The 8,672-nt window shown below is 40.7% G+C and overlaps 1 protein-coding gene across 1 annotated transcript; it reads left to right on the plus strand.

Moving 5' to 3' along the window:
* Positions 1-587: 587 nt before the first annotated feature.
* On the plus strand, positions 588-6,751 carry LOC100735260 (interleukin 36 gamma). The gene is made up of 5 exons (XM_013147299.3): positions 588-652; positions 1,177-1,226; positions 1,721-1,834; positions 2,736-2,875; positions 6,182-6,751. The coding sequence occupies exons 2-5, from the start codon at positions 1,217-1,219 to the stop codon at positions 6,389-6,391; spliced, it is 474 nt and encodes a 157-aa protein (XP_013002753.1). The 5' UTR covers positions 588-652; positions 1,177-1,216; the 3' UTR covers positions 6,392-6,751.
* Positions 6,752-8,672: the final 1,921 nt, after the last annotated feature.

Genomic DNA, 8,672 nt, shown 5'->3' on the forward strand with positions numbered 1-8,672 from the left:
AGGCCTGATTTTGAACAGAAGTGTGTTTGAATTCATTATCACACTTTCTCCTAGGGAACAGGTAATTCAGAAGCCAAAAGCGGTGGGACCAGGACCTCAACAGCAAAGGACCACACTCCTCCAGGACCAGAGGAGATGGGGATGGAAAGTAGGAGACCTTGAGCAAGGAGACTTCCGGGTTCCTAACCCTTAGTCTCCCTGTAGTGGGCTGGGTTTCTTCTGTCATGAGATCGAGTTCCTGTACTGTGAACACTTTGTATTCCCACTCTTAAGCCTAGAGTAAAATGACAGGACTACCCAGGTCTGGGAAAGTCCCTTAGTCTCTCCTTTTTGAGAAACCTGTGATCTGTCATCACCTCTCTTTCCTTGTGGTTGATCTCATTGGCTTAGCTCAGCACTTACTGCTCAGGGAACCTAGACAAGCCATACATATTTGAGATTTCTTCATCAGAACCTCCTGAGATGTCCTGGAAGGAGGAAGTGGATTTCTTTCACCTTGAACACGGGTCAAGCCCCACCCAAGAAACTGCAACCTCCCTCTGCTCATCTGGATAAATGACCCAGGCTCTGTCAGAGCCCATTATTGCCCTCAGAAGCTGATAGAGCTGTGATTTGGTCCTGTGGACTTTCAATAAAGTCCCTTACTTGCCAGGTAAGGTGCATAGCTGCCAGATCCCTCTGACTCTGGAGCTTTCTGTGCTCTGGGGACGAAAAAAAGGGTAGGGGTCATGCTGGGATAACTGTGAGCTTTTTCCTTGTGGGCCTTGTTGTACCTCATGGTGGAGTGGCTGGGATTTGGAAGAACTTCCCTGGCATGGACATTTCCTTCTCTCTGGAAAGCAACAGAATGAAGGAGAGGTTCCTCTGGCAGGAGGAAACATTGGCACCAGGGAACTGGAATTTTTAAGGTCAAATATCATGCCTTGCATGGGAACTCCGAGAGAGATAACCTTATTCGCCAGATCTCTGGGTAGAGGATAATTCTGCTTGTTCTGGCATGCCTCAGACTTCTGTGAAAATTTATCCAGGATGGTGGCTTGAATTTTCTGAGTAAAGGTTTGTGTCAGGTCAGGCATGTTAGATCCCTATCTAGAATAAGAAGTTAAGGTACTAGTGTCCTAAGATGACCTTAGAAATGTCCCTTGAGGCTCATCTCTTCTGTCTTTGTTTCCTCAGGTGCTGATACAAACCAACTACGAAAAACCCTAAATACATTATGTGTCCTGGTAATGTTGGGGTAGGGCTCTGGTGGCCTGAGTCACTTATAGTCATAGCTGTGTCCTCTGAATACCTTAGCATTTTCGGTCCCTCCATCTGCAGGTACCCTTAGTGCCTGGTACTGTCCACCTGCCACTGGGCCATGGGCTTTCAGAGGGTGGGAACCATTGCCCATTCACTGTTCTAGCTCCATTTCCCAGAATCATTCCAACTAAAGAGCAGGCCCAAAAGAGAATAGCTTGGCTTTGACACATGTGTGCTGTGGTCACATGTTTCGTTATCCTCTGTCTTGATGGTTTGTTCTCTCACACCATTTATAGACCTTAGTAGCCTTTGCCGTCCTCAGCAGAGCCAATAGCTTTACAGGAAAGAAAGTCTGGGCTGATGAGTTTTGGGGCATAAACCTCTGGTCTTCCACTTTGAAAGGCCAAGATTAGATGATGTTTCTCCTGAGTGAAGCAAATTTGCCCTTCATGTTTCTTCATTTTTGTCTCCATTCCAGTATCATCAAGAGATGTTCCACTTCTTGGGAAAGTCTCTGATTTGGATCAGCAGGTGTGGATCCTTCAGGGTCAGTCCCTCGTGTCAGTTCCACGGAGTAATAATGTTGCATCAGGTGAGGGCTCATGCTGTGGGTATTCCACATCTCACACTGGTGGTGGCCTTTTATTAAAGCCTGAGTACTTATGCTTGATTGCACTTCATTGAGTGAGTAAAGCTAACAGTAATTATATTCCAGGATAGCTAGAAGATCAGTTTTTAAATATTCTGACATCAAAAAAAAGATAAATGTATGAGGCAATAGGTGTGTTTAGTACCCTAATTCAATCATTATCATATTGTATACAAATATATCAAATCATCACATTGCAGCCTATAAGTGTATACAATTACAGTATGTCCGAAACCCTAGATTTAAATGGAATGTATATGAAAGGGATAGAATTTCCCAGCTAGCTTGGAGGAGAAGTCACTGAGAGGTTAGTCTCAGTAAATAATCAAATAGTGTAGAGGAGCCTCCTAAGAATTAGAGAGGTACCATTCTGATCTTAATCAGCTGATCTAGCTGGTGGTAGGGGATTAGCTTGTTCTATTTGACCTCAAGATACCATAAAAACACAAAATGGGCGAGTAACACAGGAATATTTCACAATCAGAGTCAACAGAACTTGCTAATGGGTAGAGCTCTCCAAATACAAAGAGATGCATCTGGGAGTAGGAGTTTCTCAATTCCAGATGTTCAAGCACAGGTGTGAGAATATCAAAGGCAGATCCTGTCACTTGCTAAACTTTCTTTAGCCCATTTACTAGAGGAGCAGTTATCCATAAGGGAAAGATGGATGAGTGCATGCATGGATATGGGTGTGGGTCTGGGAGAGCAAGAATCGTACTCTTCTGCATCTTCCAGTCCCACCTGGAAGATCCTACTTTGGAAAATCAGTTAAAACTAGAAGAACTATTCCACTTTCATGACTCACACAGAAAATTGGCAAGCTCTTCTGCTTCTATTTCTATAGTCACCATCACTATTCTGACATGCAAGTATCCAGAGTCCCTTGAGAAAGGCAAAGGAACTCCCATTTATCTGGAAATCCAAAATCCAGATATGTGTCTGTGCTGTGAGAAAATAGAAGGACAACCCACACTGCTGCTGAAGGTCAGTGATGAAGCAAAATAATAATTTCAAATCCAATTTTTCTATGCAAAATTTTATTTGGTAGAAGATTTAGTGTTATAATTGAAAAAGAAATACTATCAGTTTCCTAAGTATATTGATTCCTAGGTCCTTTTGAATAATACGCATCCAAGAGACTTTAATTTATTCTTCCCTTCACTAGTTAAAAGTTTACCATCTTCCTTATAATTTGAGATGTCTTCAGTCATTGTTTATTCAAGTATGTTCTCTCCATAATTCTGCCACATCTTTCCTTGTGGAATTCCTATTTGTCAGTCACTGAGAATCTTAAATCTCACTTGAGTATCTTTCTCATCTAATTTGCAATACTTTTTACCCTTTCATGTTTTATTTTTGTTTGCATTGCATTCTAGAAGAATTTCTTCGTTCAATCTGCTACTTCATGATTACATTTTCAATTTTGTCTCTTAAATTGTCCTACAGTATCTTTTTATAAGTCAGTTTTTAATTTCCTGAGCTCTCTGGTTGATTTTGTTTAAGCACATATGTATATATAAAGCATAAATATATGCATATACTTGTGTACATACATATGTTTGTTCTATTCATTAACCTAACTTTACATCACTTAATTTAACTCAGTCCAACTCGGTTCATCAAATGTGTGCATGGTAATTGGCCGCTAGCACCAGGCATGCTCTTGAGATACATCCTGGCATATACATCAAAGAGCCCTAACCTCATAGAGCTTACATTCTGGTGGGAGGAGGGAAACAGAAGACAATGTACATATTAAACACATTAGTTGGTAAATCTGTGATGTGTAAAGGGGGTATGTCTCTTTGAAAGGAATAGATAGAACAAGATAAAGAAACTGCAGAACCAGAAGCAGGTTGTAGTACAGTAGCACAGTCAGCATTACTGTGATAGTAAAATCATGACAGAGCAAAGGAGGCAGGAAAATTAGTCCTCAGGGCATCCAGTGAGTGCAAGACCCATGGTGAAGAAAGACAGTTGTGTGTGAGTCAAATGAGGAGGGAGGAATGCAGAGATAAAATACCAGACCAGGAAGGGTATGTTGATTTTGTAAGGACTTGGCCTTGTGATCTCAGTGAAATGAATTGAACTTTGGAATAGACTTTGGTCTAAAAAAGATTTCACGACTTCTAGTTGATCATAGGGTCTGGGGGAAAGTGTAAAATTACTTTAGGAGCGAGCTTTAGTGTGCCTCTAAGAGCCGGGTGATTGCAGTGGAGATAGAGAGAGGCAGGTCTGATTTTGGAAATATTTTAAGCGCAGGCAACAGGATTTGTTGGCAGAGTGAATGTGATCAGTAGGATGAGCACTGAGAACCACGTGCTCAGTTAAGTCAGTTTTTGCTGTGCTTTTGTCCTCAGGACTGAGACTGGCCCATTGCACTTGGCAACATGTGGGTTATTGAGGACATTGATGCGGACAGGAGGACAGTGTCAGTACAGTCATGAGGTTGAACATCTGGAGTGAGTTTGAGGAGAGTAATCACTAGCAAGAAATCAGACAGCACATACAGGCAGCAATTGTGAAGAGTTTGCCCCAGTGGGGAACTGGCAGTGGTACCATGCAATGTGCCACATAACAAAGTTTTAGCCCTGATGAACCATATGTAGGATCGTCTTCTAAGAGTCTATCATCAAGTGACATCCTAGCTGCCTCAGTGTGTATAACCACAACCTACATTTGTTTCACCGCACTCTGCAATGTTGACATAGTAATAAAATTGCCTAACAATACTTTTATCATAATATATCCCTGGCATTAAATGACACATGACTATGTTTTTAAAAGGACTGAAATGAAAGCAAATATGCTGATGGGAATGACTGAGAAGAGAAACAAAACTGATGAAAAATAAAAGGCCAGGAAGAATGGCTAAAGGAATGCCCTTAAGTGAGTGGCTGTACATGGGATCCACCACTCAGTCCACCTCAGGGAAAGAGGCACCAGTGTAGGGTGGTTTGTGGAAGTTTCCTTTCATGTGTTCACTTTCTCAATGAGGAGGGAGTAGAAATAAAGCTGGCAGAAGAGGTAGGGAGCTTGAAATGAGAAGGCATTTGTTAAACAGCCGGCAAATCTCTCTTGAGCAGACTGTCAGGGGCTCTTCTGTATGCTGAGAAATACAGTTATGTGTAAACCTACTACATTTAGAGAGTGATGGTAAAATCTGATAATAATTATGTGGTTGAGAGATAAGTATGCTAAGTTTAGATAGTGTTGCCAAATAATGCAGAAAATAACCCAGGATTGATGCAGTGACACCTGAGAGGCTGGATGTGAAATGTCTAGTGAGGATGTGCAGTGGAGTCTCTCCAAGGAAGAGACGTCTGAGATGAGTCCCTGAGTCACAGTGCAGAGCCAGCTCGGGCAAGGCTGGAACTGGTGTGTCGAGGTAGACCAAGTACCAGGACCCTGGGCAGGAGCATGTTGGTGTCTTAGGGGGAGCAGAAGACAGATGTGGCAGGAGCAGAATCACTAAGAGTAAGAGTGTGAGGTAAGCAAGAGCTGGGTGGTATAGACCCTGAAGTCTTTGTTAGAGAGTTTGGATTTTATAGTAATTTTAACAGAATCCTATGGGAGAAGAATCTTTCACTCAGGGTGGAATGGGGTAAAATATATAGACCATTCCTGCATCACTTATACATATGCGATTTACTTAGAAAAATTATTTTACCTAAATATAAAATATATGCATAAATGATCATACATACACACATAATTATATACATATGGAATTTTTATTGCTTTATTTACTTTGCACCTTTGGGTGCAAATCTTTTGCTTTGCTAGACACTTTTATGTCTACTTCAAGAAGTTTCTCATATGTCCTGCAATTGTTTAGAATCACAAGCCCCCAACCTAGCTGTGCTTTGCTGGAGTAGTTTCCCTTACACCATGATGGCTCTCACTGTCCCTGTTTTGGTAAGGCAAGTCCTTGGCTTGCTTATGGAAATTTACATCTTAGTCTTTAGGGATCCTTTCAGTCCACTGGGTGAGAGGTGAACCAACTCATTGTCTAGACATGGCTTTTTGGTCATTAACCTGTCCTCTTATCCTTTTGATGACATCCCGCCCCTTGTCTCCCTTCTGTGATAAATCCTTTGGATTGGACAGTGGGGTTGGGAAGACGAGATTATTTGTTTGCTCTATTGCTCCTTTGAAATACATTTTTTAATCCAGCTAACAAGAATAAATTTTTCCTGACCTTTGGACTGTCCATTGGATATCTGCAAATAACTTGAACATCTAGAAAAGCTTCCATTTCTCCCATGAGTATTCTTTCTCACGTTTCAGGAACAGAGGATTTTGGATCTGTACAACCAGCCTGAGCCTGTGAAGCCCTTCCTTTTCTACCACTCCCACACAGGGACAACCTCCACCTTTGAGTCTGTGGCCTTTCCTGACTGGTTCATCGCCTCTTCCAAGAAAGACAATCCTATCTTCCTCACTGCAGACCTGGGAAAATCATACAACACAAACTTCAATTTACATATGGAAGCTTGAATTCAGACTGGAGATGGTAGTTTGATTCTTAAAATTCAAAGTCCCAACTGTGTTTTCATCAATATAAACTCAGGGCTATTTCTGCACCAGGGCTGAGAGAAGACAGCAACTGCTATCACCATTTCATGTTCTGGATGAAGAAGCAAGGGGTTTGTGCCCATGAAAAGCCAGAATGTGAAAACAGAACAGGGATGTGGTGGTGTGTGATTCTCCTCTCTAGCCCACCGGGTACTATGCATGAGAAATGCTGCACTGTGCTATGGTGAATGAAGCCGTGGGAGGCCATGTGAATAGTGACACCCTAATTTTCAGGTCATTTGTTTTGTGCATATATGAATCTTATAAACTCATTATACCAAATATTCTTGCGTTTGTGTCATGTGGAATCCAGGCTGACGTTCATTGCAAACATGGTTTCTTTGGACCTTTAGAAGGTGGATACCACAGGGGGCTGGTTGTACGAGGGTAGGAACTTGATTCTGAGAGGAACTACCAGTTTTAGAATGACTAAATCTCCTATAAGTGGAATGTGTGCTTCTGGAAGCCTGACTTTAAGACATTGCCTGTTAACCCTCAAATGACTGGGTATGGTGCTGTACAGACTGCTTTTCCCACCTCACCCTCAGAGATCAAAGAACAATGATTATAATTAAGACTATATGGCAATAAAATATCAAGTTTTGTTGCTTAGACTTTTAAAAGAAGTAGTATTGTTCTTGACAAAACAGTGCATGCGTATGTTCAAAAGCAGTCTTTCCTGTCCTCGTCCTATTTCTTTCCATGAAGTGGCTTCTCTGTTTTGGCTTTTTTTCTCTCATGTTTTCCTCCATATATTTCTAGGTATGAGGTTTTGTTTTCATTTCACATATTACCAATTGTAGGCATTATTTTTTCTACCAAATAGATGTTATTTATATCTCCATTGAACAAAAGTTATGTTGTTCTTTGTCTCTTTTCTGAAAATTAATAAGTTCTGAGTTGAGCAAAGTGGTTCTTTTTTATTTTGTATTTTATTTTAAGGGGTATAAAGCAAAACAAAATAAAACAGAATAAAGCCAATTAAAATAAAACAGTGAAAATGATACAGGACTTCAAAACAGGATACTAGGAAATCAACAATTGCTATAATAAGGCCTGTTGTTACCTTCAAAATCGCTGCCCATACCATCAGACATAATAAAATCAGACAAAACAGAACAGAACAGAATCAAAACAAAACATTGAATAAAGCAAAAACATAAAATGGAGCAAAACAGAACAATATTGGATTTCAAGAACAAGACAGAAGAAAATCCTCCATATTTGCTATATTGCATATTGTATAATATTTGCTATATTGTATATTGTATAATGATTTGCATCTATTTGATGCTCACACTATTGGTTTTTGGCCTGAAAACTCAATCAAACAATTCAAGCATTGAGTTTGTTTTTGTGCCTCAGTTGCTATCAACTCAGTCTGTGTTCCTCAGAATTGGCTGTTTGCTTACAGAGTGGGTGTGTGGGGTGTGCAGCTCTTCTTGTCTCCCAGCTCACATGAAGGGCAAATTGGCTTCCTGTTTCTCTAGCCTCCTGGCCCATGGCTGCCACTGGCTCACAGGAGGGTTACTTCTTCTCTTGGTGCACAGTTATCACTGGCTCAGAGGAAGGGCAAATTGCCTTCCTGTTTTTTCTCCCTCTTGGCTCACGACTGCAGCAGAGTGGTTCTTACAGACAGTGGATTACCCTTAGGAAACTGTCAGGTATATGATACTCTAGGATGATCTTTAGCTTTCTTTTCAGGATTTGAATAATTTTAATTAATGGCATCAGATTTCTCAGCCTTTTTGTTTTATATGAGAAGGAACAGGTACATTGAATGAACAAGATTTTCTGAGGGTGACACTAACATTTAGTAGTAGAATTGGAAATAATCACACTTCTGATTTTTGTGCTTTAAATTTCTGACTGTTGAATATTATAAACACTATGTGAGAAAGTGTTTGTCTTGAGCAACACAGTCTAGCAAGTCACAGCCATTTCACTTCCATCATTAGGACCATCCTTATCTTGTGGGATGTCAGTCGACGACACACTCAGGGTGGAATACCTGTGACCACCCAACCATCATTATGTAATGACATAAGTATTGAAACATATTTATTGCATACAGTGATTCTCAGATTTGAAATACTGGAATAGCCTGGTATGTGCACTAAATCTCAGGGGCTCCACACCTAGTAAATTAAATCACCCTCTCTTAGAAATTTCAATTTATTTTGTTTTGGGTGGGGCTTAATAA

Source organism: Cavia porcellus, unplaced genomic scaffold, assembly GCF_034190915.1.
Source record: "Cavia porcellus strain 051 isolate PalLab524CR breed Dunkin Hartley unplaced genomic scaffold, mCavPor4.1 scaffold_18, whole genome shotgun sequence".
Classification (NCBI taxonomy): domain Eukaryota; kingdom Metazoa; phylum Chordata; class Mammalia; order Rodentia; family Caviidae; genus Cavia; species Cavia porcellus.